The 13,354-nt window shown below is 42.1% G+C and overlaps 1 protein-coding gene across 1 annotated transcript; it reads right to left on the reverse strand.

The window, feature by feature from the left end:
- Nucleotides 1-3,735: 3,735 nt before the first annotated feature.
- LOC311098740 (phosphatidylinositol 3-kinase regulatory subunit gamma-like) lies at nucleotides 3,736-10,431 on the reverse strand. Its single transcript, XM_084139284.1, has 7 exons — nucleotides 10,055-10,431; nucleotides 7,304-7,683; nucleotides 6,778-7,046; nucleotides 6,401-6,577; nucleotides 6,216-6,290; nucleotides 5,853-6,023; nucleotides 3,736-5,662 (listed from the first exon to the last, which is right to left on the reverse strand). The coding sequence occupies exons 1-7, from the start codon at nucleotides 10,107-10,109 to the stop codon at nucleotides 5,356-5,358; spliced, it is 1,434 nt and encodes a 477-aa protein (XP_083995410.1). The 5' UTR covers nucleotides 10,110-10,431; the 3' UTR covers nucleotides 3,736-5,355.
- Between the last annotated feature and the right edge of the window lie 2,923 nt (nucleotides 10,432-13,354).

Raw genomic sequence — 13,354 nt, forward strand, 5'->3', positions numbered from 1 at the left:
CATGAGATCATACCGCTCAGGAAGGAGACGCGTTCTGTCTCCTAGAGGTGAACGTACTTTGGTGCGAAAAGTGCAAATCAATCCCAGAACAACAGCAAAGGACCTTGTGAAGATGCTGGAGGAAACAGGTACAAAAGTATCTATATCCACAGTAAAACGAGTCCTATAGCGTAATAACCTGAAAGGCTGATCAGCAAGGAAGAAGCCACTGCTCCAAAACCGCCATAAAAAAGCCAGACTACTGCAGGCAACTGCACATGGGGAAAAATATCGTACTTTTTGGAGAAATGTCCTCTGGTCTGATGAAACAAAAATAGAACTGTTTGGCCATAATGGCCATCGTTATGTTTGGAGGAAAAAGGGGGTACTTGCAAGCCGAAGAACACCATCCCAACCGTGAAGAACGGGGGTGGCAGCATCATGCTGTGGGGGTGCTCTGCTGCAGGAGGGACTGGTGCACTTCACAAAATAGATGGCATCATGAGGAAGGAAAATTATGTGGATATATTGAAGCAACATCTCAAGACATCAGTAAGGAAGTTAAAGCTTGGTCGCAAATGGGTCTTCCAAATGGACAATGACCCCAAGCATACTTCCAAAGTTGTGGCAAAATGGCTTAAGGACAACAAAGTCAAGGTATTGGAGTGGCCATCACAAAGCCCTGACCTCAGTCCTATAGAAAATGTGTGGGCAGAACTGAAAAAGCGTGTGCGAGCAAGGAGGCCTACAAACCTGACTCAGTTACACCAGCTCTGTCAGGAGGAATGGGCCAAAATTCACCCAACTTATTGTGGGAAGCTTGTGGAAGGCTACCCGAAACATTTGACCCAAGTTAAACAATTTAAAGGCAATTCTACCAAATACTAATTGAGTGTATGTAAACTTCTGACCCACTGGGAATGTGTTTAAACTGAGTTTAAATGTATTTGGCTAAGGTGTATGTAAACTTCCGATTTCAACTGTATATAATAAAATTACAATTAATAAAATAAGATTTTTACTGGGTTGAAATGACATTAAAACAAATTGTAATTGTGTGAACATTGACTGGATGCCATGAAGCAGTTAGGAAAATGTTTGGTTGAATGTTTGGGGACCTTCAAGATTCTGCAGTATTACAAAATGACAATGTATGCACACCTAACCTAATTTATTTTATGCCTTCCACAATCCACAGCAGTATATATGCTGGTGAAAGGAAAGAATCACCGGTGTCAGTCACTGGGCTACAGTCTGCCTCCAACATAGCAACTGGCTGCTGATTGGCTGGCAGTTAGAGATCTCTTGCCGTTTCATTGGTGGACCAGGTTGGTGTGGAACGGGAGAGGCAGACAGAGACAGAGGGAAGAGGGCCGTCATTGGCTAAAGGGGAAAAGCTCAATTGCGAATGCCTGGGAGCAGGTTTGATGGTGTAGTTTAGGGTTGTCACTAGTTACCAAAGCCAGAAAGTCATAAACCCCGCCCATTTCTTCAATTTCTCTGCTCAAAATGTGATTTTAAACCTAACCTTAACCACACTGCTAACCTTATGCCTAACCCTAACCTTAACTTAAAACCAAAAAGCAAATATTTGTTTTCATGAATTGTTACAAAATAGACAATTTTTACTTTGTGACTGCGGTAACTAGTGGAAACTATTTTAGGTGCGACTATAAATGTAATTCAGTCTCCTCAAACCCTCCTTGCTCTGAAGTTATTTCAAAGGGGGGATGGTGATAGTAAGAGAGCAAGGGATTGCAAAAAATTAATAAAACAGTATGTGGAATATGAATGGAAGAATGCAAATGTGCAAATATTGCCATGAGAGAAAGAGATGAGGGTTATGGCGGGGAGACAGTTTCAGGTCAAGTCAGTCAGAGAGTTCAAACCAGGTAGCATCGATTATTAGGCTCAAACTGAAAAGGTGAAGTTGGGACAAAGGTTAAGGGTTAAATTGGACGTGTAATCGGAGCTGTCATTATGTCACTCAGTGTTGCAGAGCAAAATTAACCTGTGCAATCTGTCTCGGTGATGCATTGCCTTCTGTCCACTTATAATCAGGAACACACTGACACGCAGACACTGACACACACACACACACACACACACACTGACACACACACACCCTGGTAGTGAGTCAGCAGCAGCTCATGGTGGCTGGCGCGGTTGCAGTGAGAACATACAGGCTGTCCTGACTCCACTGCATCTGGTCCATCCTTCCCGCCAAGCAGGCTGTCCTGTCCACTCTCTATGCTGCTTACTAACACAGTTTTCGGGGGCTAATCCATGGCCTGGAATTGAGAACATACCCCCCCCCCCCCCCCCCCCAGAACATCCGTGTCTGTTCTCACACTATTAATCCCTCTATCGTAACATGGACCTGCTGGGGAGGGGAGGCCACCTGTTGTTTAGCGGCTGACCAATGAGACTGGCCCAGATGAGTCCTTCCAGTCTTTTGTCCCCTCATCCCTGGTTGTCACTAGTTAGCATAGCTAAAAGAAAGTCATAATTATGGCTAAACCCTGCCCATTTCTACTATTTATCTTCTTAAAGATGCACTATGCAGAAATTGGTCCTCCATTCCCTGGTTGCTAAAATTCTTATAGTTTGCCTAATTTCAGTTTATGTGACAAAACAAGCAATTATAGTGTAGAGAATCATTGTATCATCTAAACCACTGTGAAATAGCTTTTCCATAACCAAAAATATTGTATTTTCAGCTGTTTTAAGCGTACAATATGTTATGAATTTGCAAAACGAATGATATGTTACGAATTTTAACTAGGTGGCTAAAGTTTTATAGCTCGTTAACGTTAGCTAGGCTAGGGATTAGGTTTAGGGGTTAAGGTTAGAGTTATGTAGGTTAAAGGGTTAGGGGAAGGGTTAGCTAAAAGGGTTAGGGGAAGGGTTAGCTAACATGCTAAGTAGTTGCAAAGTAGCTAAAAAGTAGTAAGTAGTTTAAAAGTGGCTAATTAGAAAAAAAAATTTAGTTGTCCTTGATGAGATTCAAACTAACAACCTTTGAGTTGCTAGACGTTCACGTTCTACACCCACACCGACCAACCACTCTCCTTTTGTTTTTGCCAGTAACCATCTGTCTTATGTAACCATACCAAACATAACATATTAAATGGGGTATCTCGGATTTACGTACAGAATAATACAGAAGGCTCTGAGACCAGGTTGACTTCTTAGACTTGATTTCAATGAGAATTAAAGATTTATCACATTTCTATGTGAATTTTGTCTTCTCACAAAAAGTCTGTAACCTTAACCCTAAGCTCAATCACACGTCTAACCTTATTCCTAACCCTAACCTTAAATTAAGACCAAAAAGCTCATTTTTGTAGCCAATTTTGACTTTGTGGCTGTGGAATCTGACTTTGTGGCTCTCTTATCTAGTGGAAACCGTCATCCCTTCTTTCTCACCTGACCCATGTCCCCATGCCTTTTCTCTCTCTCTCTGATCGACTCATGTGTTATGTCCCTTCTCAATCAATCTCTCATCACACCAGGATTTTTTAGAGCGGTGAAAGGATGTCCTGAGGCTGGGGGGGATGATCTGTTCGTAAACAGCTGCTCAGGTGAGAGATTTCACTCCCGCCTCAAGTGTTGCACGCGTAGAAGGATTGGCAGCACAATTTAAAGGCATATTGAAGGCATATCTTCATATATTCTTTAAAAAATATATATATTGTCATATATTGGTTGCATAAACACACACTTTGAAGAAATGGAACAAGGGCAACACAATTTCAACAAAACCCTCATCAGTTTATTGTCTTTCAGCAAGAAACGGTTAAGAATATCACATTGCTTAGTGTCGCCCCAGGAGTTTCCTCAATGCTCCTGTCTGGTTTTTAAGAGTCTAAAACACCCTCCATCAAACCAACCACAAAAACACGTTTTACAGTATCTCAATACAGAGTGTTTATTGTCCTCAAACTTGACATATGTGCCAAGAACAAAATTGATTATTTTCCTCTTAAGCTATGTAGGCCTACATGTCATGAGGAAATATTCATTGCTCTTATTGAGCAATGCCACAGTTCAAGTAATAGAGACAGAATTTACACTTCCGCATCTCTGGCAGTTCACACAACGTTCTTAAAGGTCACATCATCAGATGAATAACGCCACCTATTAAGAGTTAGTGCATTTCTGTGGCAAATGCTGATGACTCCCGCATAATTATAATAATTCATTTCTAACATTACAAATACTGTTGGATTGCACTTTCCTCAAGCTTTCATCTTCTGTGGCATATTTCAGAAAATATATCATATCAAAAAATACAAAAAGCTTATACTTTGAATAACAGAATATAATATACAGTACTTCCATTTATGTTTTGATCAAGCACGTGTGGTGTGTTCCCCCCCCCCCCCCCCCCCATCACCATAAATGTAATTTTCTAGTCGGGATATATATTTTCTCACTAACAAGTGCTTTGGTTATTGGGTACAATATGGAAAATGTCGTTCTAAGGATATCCAGAAAATGGTTTATGCTACATACAGTACATATCAACTGGTAACTGTGTTATATTTTGACAATTTAAAAAAAGCAGCGCTATTGTCAGGATGCGCCACATCAGTTCCCATACTTGCATGACTATGTACTGAAATACCCAGAACATGTTTGGTATGTATACCACAGCTAGCTATGCCACTGAGTCAGCCATCTTGTTTTTCTGCACCATTATATTCTAAACCCACTTTAATGATCTTCCATGCATGGACATCACATCAATTAACATGTTTTGAAATAAATTCTAAATTCCAAGGTATTGGGTGTATTACAGTCTCATTTTACATTAGCACCAGTTCTTTGTGTTGTCAAAATGGGACCCTAGAAGTCCAAATAAAAAACAGCACCTGACAAATACAAACATATTGTTAGTATATGTAGTCAGTAATCTCCTGGATGACCAGGTCCACTAAAACAAATAAAACCCCATGAAAGAAAAGGTGAAAAATGTGTACAAAAAAAACAAATAGCAAACAGAATCTTATAAAAAAACAAAGTCCTAGCTGACATTCAAGTTCCGGTCAAAGTTCCAATCAAGTGAAATTACATTCACCAATCCGTTGGAATCATCCTAGTGCAAATTTCACTTTTCTTCGAGAAAAGAACGCCCTCAGGTTGTCCTCGTAGGATAGCTTCAGTACGCAAACACGTCCGCCCTCAAGTTGCTTCAGTACGCAAACACGTCCGCCCTCAAGTTGCTTCAGTACGCAAACACGTCCGCCCTCAAGTTGCTTCAGTACGCAAACACGTCCGCCCTCAAGTTGCTACAGTACGCAAGCACATCCGCTCTCAAGTAGTCCTCGTAGGATAGCTACAGTACGCAAACATGTCCCACAGCCGTCTAATCTACATCTCCGGAGCGGCTGCAGGGAGTCCAGCGGGTAGTTTAGTAGGAGTCTGTAGAAGGTGATGTTCCTCTGTCTGTAGTAGCAGGCAGTCCTCTGTGGCTGAGTGTGGCAAGGCTGACGAGACAGGAGTGACGTGGACGGGGTGCTCCAGCCGGACGTCCAGGGCCTGGTTGTGCTGTGCCAGGGAGTTGAGGCGGTAGTGCAGCACGAGCTCCTTCAGAGAGCAGTGGAGGTCGTAGGGCTCAGCGAAGCCGTAGCCACGTGGCGTGCTATAAATCATACAATGCTTCACTTCTACATTAACACTGAAAGGATACAAAATAAATATATAAGTTAGTACCAGTATAGTGGCCCTAAGCCTTGGGAACATGCATCACAGTGAAGTAACTGCTTAACAAGAGCCTATAAAACAGTGTAGCAATATTCCCATATTCTTCCTAGTCTACTTTCCTTCATTTACATATTGTTATTTTTTCACAGGAAGAGGACACTCACACTACGGAGCAGGCGTAGCAACCCTGCTTGCTGCTCTCGCGGATCAGGAAGGTTCCGGTGGGTTTGTCCATCAGCATCTCCTCAGCCTGCGTCCTGCTCAGCTCGCCCACGAACCAGCTCCCCTCGTCATGGTGCGCCAGTCTCTCACTCTCGCCCTTCAACACGTAGGTGCTGCACACACCAGAAAAGGACATTTAAAAAATATTTTGATAAAAATCTTTCATAAATAGTGTGCATACTATTAATACATTAGTATTTCATAAGTTATAGACAGTTATAAGCACTACAAGCATTTCTAAGCACAACTAAATACAATTAAGAAGTATTACAAAATAATTTAGGTCTATAATGTGAAATACTTACTTGTCACTGCTATCATCTTGGAACCCCAGCCAATCGTTAATGCGTTTCTGTTGCACACCTTCGTGATTCAGCCAACTGAAAAACCAAAGAGAAAATGAATGTCTGTGCCAAGTGTTTAAAAAAAGCTACTTTTCATTAACAGTAACTGTAATAGAATAGAATAAAATAGAAGTATTGTAATGTACTTGAGGTACTCGTCTCTGATGTTGCGTAGCTCTATGAGGTCAGGCCTGAGGCTGTTGATCCTCCTGTCTGTCTCTCTGTAGTCCTGGACCTGGGTCCTCAGGTCCTGCTCCAGATGGACCTTACTGTCATAGATCTCCCCCAGCCGAGACTTTAGCTTCTCATAGTTCATCAGGAATCTGGGGAGCAAAGGGCAAAGGTCATGAGGGGTCAAAAGAAGGGTCAGGGGTCATGCCACTGGCCTAAACTGAACCACAGCTGCATGCAAGTCGGAGGGAGGAAACAATAAAAAGTCATCCATCTATCCACACTATGAGCATAGGTGGACATTCCATGTGAGACAGACCAAGATGTAACCAGACTAGTTTACCAGACTCACCTCTCCAAGTCCTTCTCTGTTCCCTCAGATTGAATGCTCCTCTCACACTCCTCCCCATAACGCTCCTGCTCGCGACACTGCTCCTCGAAGATCAGCATGGTCTCGTTAAAGGCTTCTATCGCAGTTCTCTTCATCTGGATCTCCTGTGAGGTTTTAGTGTAGGCCTCGTACAGACAGTCAAACTGTTGACTTTTCTCCTGGTACTGACTGTGGTACTCCTGTAGCTTCCTCCCGGCCACGTCAACACTGTCCTCTTTCACCTGCTCATCCTGGATACAGACAGACATATTTAATACATTTATGAAACTCACGGCTGGTCCAGCAGACATAAACCTGTTGTCTGTGCATGATGATTGTCTTCAATTTAGTTACGAAATCAAAGGCAAATTTCCCTCCCTGACAAATATCCATCACCAAATGGACACAAAAAATGTTATTATATTCTGTTTTACTCAACTCTATTCCATTCTTTAAAGAGCCTCTTGAAACAGCAGATGAGAGGTGTGGGTGGGTGCCCACTGCCTACCTGTTTGAAGCGGGACACAGGGTGTGTGAGCATGACGTCCAGCACAGCATTGTATTCCACCAGAGGATGGTGCTGGTAGTGCCAGATGAGCTCCACTACGGAGCTGAAGGTCAGGGGCTCTGAAAAGCCGTACTTCCCCTCACGGTGGTAGATCTTAATCAGCTTGCTGTGGCCGTCTTTCCTCAGCGTTAGCGTGAAGTCTCCCTGTGTCTTAGTGGAAGCGTCACGAACCAGGAAGGAACCGTCAGGTGTGTCACGGAGCTTCTCGTTGACTTCCTCCCTGGAAATGTCTCCCCAGTACCACTCAGCATCCTGCAGGGGATATACTGGGGCTTCGTTCATGGAGGAGGTAATGGGTTTGGCTGACCTGGGAGGGAGAGCTGAGAGAGAGATCAGGATGACAGTTTGATCCGTTTGAGAAGTGATAGAACTGCAAACACCTTACACGACCCGGCAGACCCACAGATGTTTTGGGAGGGGGGGGGATATTTGCTTGGACTCATTCTCTATTCAACCCCCCCCTCACCCTCAACACATACACACTCTTGACAAGTTTGTCAAATCTCCAGACAAGTCTAGGCATGTCCCCAGCTGATAACAGCTTCTGTCCTAATGGGCCCAGATGACCATATCAGGACTGACAATATACTAGAATGCCACACGCTCTGAAACCAAGATGGAGGACAAGATCGGTCAGTGAAAAAGAGGGTAGGTTCACACACAAAGCAGGCTAACTCCAGTATGCTTTTAATATTTTTTTCTTGCAGGGGAAATAGATTTCACAAATGTTTCAACAGGTCAGAAAAACCAACAATGAATCTAAAGCAAATGTAAACGCTGCAAATTCAGCCCATTTTAACTGGTCTGTCAGTAAAGTGGGAATGTAAGCCATACTTTGGATGGGGTGAATTTTACATCCCCTGCTTGTCCAGTGTCCAAACTGCAACGCCCCAAAACCATAAACCATCCATCTTCAGGTAGGATTCAAAAGTTATGATCCTCTATAAAACAATTTTATTTTTCTTTACCGCCTGACTTATTAAAACCTTCTTAAAAGGTGCACTATGCAGAAATCGCTCTGCCATTTCCTGGTTGCAAAAATTCTAATAGTTCGCCTAATTTCAGTTTATGTGACAAAACAAGCAAGTATAGTGTAGAGAATCATTGTACTATCTAAACCGCTGTGAAATATATTTTCCATAACCAAAAATATTGTATTTGCAGCTGTTTGAAGCGGGTGTACAAAACTGAAAGTAAAAGATACAAAAACTAAACTTAAGAACAGGACGCGTAGAAATAGCGCACATAGAACAGGTCTACCACTTCTTAGACTTGCTTTAAATGAGAATGACAGATATATAACTCACATTTCTATGTGAAAAAGTTACATATTGCAGCTTTAACTTTTCCATATACCCATTAAAACTAACAACAACAAAAAACGTCTGGATCTCTCCAAAAATGAGGGGTGTGGGGATAGAACCACATCAAGAGGAGGAGAAAAGCGATATGTTTCCCAACAGGACAGAAGTGCCTTTCAGGAACCTGTAGCAGAATTGAACATAACTCCAGTCAGGAGGAAATGTGGGTTTCTGGCTCCTTCCGCTCTCTATTTTTTTAACAACTGTAAAATAAGCAAAAGACAGGTGCAAAAGCACTGTGGCAGCAGAAGCTGAAACCCTGCATTCCTACTAGACTCAGCAAAATTACCTACTGTATGTATGTATGTATGTATGTATGTATGTATGTATGTATGTATGTATGTATGTATGTATGTATGTATGACTGTGCCCCAGCCCCTCAATCTGGAGGTTGTGTCATGATGTAAAGTAGCCTAGGGGCTAATACACAAATACCGTATTATAATATAATATAATATAATAATAATAATATGCCATTTAGCAGACGCTTTTATCCAAAGCGACTTACAGTCATGTGTGCATACATTTTTACGTATGGGTGGTCCCGGGGATCGAACCCACTACGAACCCACTACCCTGGCATTACAAGTGCCATGCTCTACCAATTGAGCTATATTATGAGGAATAGACTTTATGAAAGCCCATATAAAGATACATTAATTATTTCAATTCAAGCAACACAGGAAATTGTCCCTCTGACACAAGCCAGCCCAATGCACCATGTCATTCACTGTAATCGCATAGAGACTACTAAATGAAAAATATCACACGATGTGATATATTCTAAACTATTACAATATCACATCAGGTAGCATAAACTACACGTCAATTGGCAGTTTGAAAATAAGTAATGCGACAAGTTGTCTAGTCTGGTAGGCTTTCAGTGCTTGCGTACGAATGAAATATGTTCAGATACAGTAGACTAGAGAGAAAGGGGAACAAAGCAGTCGTTTCATGCGGAATTTCTTCTCCACTCAACATTGTTCACGCGCTGGTAAGATGCGTTATAACATAATAATACGATAGAGAGTATTTCATCAACCTACGACCAAAAATGTCATGTTCAATTTTGATAACATCTCTTTAGTAACACAAAGCAAGACAAAGAGCGAAACCACCGCGTCAAGCAAGTCCACGAGAAAAGTATTACGTAATTGCCAAGCAGCGAATTGCACTTTGCATGTCTGGGCAAAGCCCATGGAGGGACACACAATAAGGTGCCAGCACGGACACTTCTGTGTGCACAACTGGCCAAATGTCAACGTTGTATCATCGTTGAAGTGGTGATTAATATGATAATATGCATATTGATTACAGATTCAACAAATACCTGGAGGTGCCTGATCCATTTCGATGTAGAATATGACTTCAGTGGGATAAAACATCCCGTTCCAAACGTTTATATTGCAAATCGTCTTGTTGTGGGGTATCTTCCCCTGTCTTGCGATGCGTGAGAAATGCGACTTTTACTTGCACCAGAGTGAAAGGATCTCAAATGACGAGTCTTTTTAGGAACATATGCGCCCAATTTCAGATTAGACAGCCAGTAGCAGGATTGACCATTAGTCCAATTTCAGGGAATATCATTTGCGCCACACTCGTAATTGGTTTAATACATTTAATCACAGAAAGTGTTCTGCAAAAAAAGAGAGTCATTTCCAGCCACGTCTCTCAGTTTGGTCGTTCGGCGCAGCTCCAAACTTCATCGAGCAGAGGCAGCAGTCGGGAGAATTTAAAGGGATCTGGAACATCATCTTGGGAGAAACCAAAATACACTACTTTCATAGGGATGGCTGCCCCAACAAGGCGGTTTGCTTAAAGCAGACAGACAGAAAATAGTAGACATTTCTGATGTAAATCTGAAATAGTATCATGTTGTCTTGTATTTCAGTGATTGTAGCCTATATAGCCTGATAGACAGAATATTATTTCGACAGAAGATTATTAGTGAGTGTTTTGTGTGAAAACCGCACCCATACATTTGAAGTGGTACCTTCCCTGCCCTATCGTTTCATTGAAGGATCTCAATGCAAGGTAATTTGGTGATTTATTTGACGATACGAATAGAACTGACATGTACACAGATATATTGTTTATTTTCAATAATTATTCGCAGCATCGCAAAGGCATGGACAGGCAGATCCTGATCGATGAGTAAATTAACAACAATAACCAATATGAATGGCTTTCCAGGCGCTGTTTAAATGTTGCAAGATGCTACAAGACTGATAAATTATATAAATTGGACCTAGTGGTTATATGTGGTAATATGCTGTTAATTGAAATTAGATGATCGTTAATATGCAAGTATAGGCCTACCACTATTACTCCAGTACTATTACATTTGACTTTATAATGTACATCTAAGATCATGATAAATACACACAATTGACACACATATGTGCATTTCTGTCCTTTTAACGAACAGAAAAGCATTGTAAGGCATATATACATTCTGTCCAGGCCACAATCCAAAGGGGTCATCTAGCCTTGGAACTTTGTGGCAGTAAATATAGCCTAGTTGTACAAGGCCTGTGTTGGACAGAGGCCTTTCTCTGCTGGTGGCCAGTGGTTTATGGCAGGCATCTTTTGACCTCTACTCCACAGTGGAGAAAGTGATGACCCTCAGCACCCATTTTTCTCACCAGGAAGGAGAGAATAAAGCTTTTCCAGTGTCCACTAGCCCCTCTGGGTCTTTCCAGTGTTCACTAGTCCCTCTGAGTCTTTCCAGTGTCCACTAGTCCCTCCAAGTCTTTCCAGTGTCCACTATTCCTTTTGAGGCTTTCCAGTGTCCACTAGTCCCTCCGGGTCTTTCCAGTGTCCACTATTCCTTCTGAGTCTTTCCAGTGTCCACTAGGCCCTCTGAGCCTGCATCTAATTTAACCATCTCTGTCATAGAAACACGACACATGCATGCATGCACATACCCACACACATTCATGCCCGCTCACAAACATACGCACATTGCCACGCACGCACGCACGCTCACACACACACACACACACACACACACACACACACACACACACACACACACACACACACACACACACACACACACACACACACACACGTATAGTATGTGTACATAGATAGATGTACTGTATTTGAATTATTTGCATTTTCTTTGTGGAATTTGCATTCCTTATGCAAACTATTACTTATAGCAGAAAAATGCCACCCAAGCCAGGCAGAGGGCTTGGGAAGCATTCGACCTCCAGTTGACAGGTGTGTGTGTGTCCAAGTTTGTGCGTGTGTATGTGTCCATGTTTGTGTGTGTGTATGTGTCCAAGTTTGTGTGATTGTCTATGTTTGTTAATGTGTGCGTATGTTGGTGCGTACGTGCATGTGTGTACTCTTTGTGGGTTCTCAGTGGTAGTCTATCAGGGCTTGTCAGTGGCTGCCCATCCCCCACAACTCACCCTGCAAACCCCTCATGTCAATCAGTACACAGAATGTGCCCTCATGGCCTCTGGGTCTGACCTTTGTGACATCATGTTTCACTTCCAGTGCCCTACTCAGCTAACACTAGCATCAGTGCTGGATATGTGTAGGGGGAGAGATGGCATAGCCCCTGAGTGTGTCTGTGGTGTGCAAACATCAAGACAATGTAAAAGGGGACTACAGTGATATTTTATATTATTTTGTGTGTGAATGAGTGTTAACGTATCAAATCTTATTCATTACATGCTTCATAAACAACAGGTGTAGACTAACAGTGAAATGCTTAATCAGTGTATGTGTTTGTATGGAAGGGGACACCTGGTCAGTTGCACAACTGAATACATTAAACCAAAATGTATTCCACATTTAACCCAACCCCTCTGAATCAGAGAGTTGCGAGGGACTACCTTAATCGACATATGGGGAGTAGTTGTTGGGGGTTAACTGCCTTGCTCAATGGCAGATTTTTTCACCTTGCCGGCTTTGGGATTTGAACCAGCGACCTTTCAGTTACTGGCCCAACACGCTTAACTGCTAGGCTACCTGCCGCCCTTTTGTGCCTAAGTGTATTATCAGTGTGAGTGAGAAGTGTGTGTAACTCTGGCAGGGATAAACCAGTGGGCTCCTGTGGGCTCTGGTCCTCAGATTTAGGCAGCACTGATGAGATCAGTGGAGGCTAATCGCAGGCTTAACAGGGATAGGTTGATACTGCAAGCCTTAATGGGATAGGCTGTTACTGCAACTGTTCATTGAAAATCTCACTTTTCAAATCAAAACACATTTTATTTGTCACATCATAAACAACAGGTGTAGACTAACAGTGAAATGCTTACTGGTCCTTTTCCAACAATGCAGAGTTAAAGATAATGATACAAAATTGAAATAGTGACACAAGGAATAAATACACAGTGAATAATGAATAACAATAAAGAGTAAAAATAACATGGCTATATACAGGGAGTACCAGTACCGAGTCGATGTACAGGGGTACAAGGTAATTGAGGTAGCTACAGTTGAAGTCGGAAGTTTACATACACTTAGGTTGGAGTCATTAAAACTTGTTTTTCAACCACTCCACAAATGTCTTGTTAACAAACTATAGTTTTGGCAAGTCGGTTAGGATATCTACTTTGTGCATGACACAAGTAATTTTTCCAACAATTGTTTACAGACAGATTATTTCACT

This window comes from Coregonus lavaretus (genome assembly GCF_964263955.1).
Source record: "Coregonus lavaretus genome assembly, chromosome: 23".
Lineage (NCBI taxonomy): Eukaryota > Metazoa > Chordata > Actinopteri > Salmoniformes > Salmonidae > Coregonus > Coregonus lavaretus.

Excerpts from the sequence above, each read along its gene's own strand:
- LOC311098740 (XM_084139284.1), bottom strand. The coding sequence starts at position 10,109 with ATGTTTTATCCCACTGAAGTCATATTCTACATCGAAATGGATCAGGCA. Across the intron at positions 7,684-10,054 it reads AATGGATCAGGCACCTCCAG|CTCTCCCTCCCAGGTCAGCC; the intron begins GTATTTGTTGAA and ends TCTCTCTCTCAG. Across the intron at positions 6,024-6,215 it reads CAAGATGATAGCAGTGACAA|CACCTACGTGTTGAAGGGCG; the intron begins GTAAGTATTTCA and ends TGGTGTGTGCAG.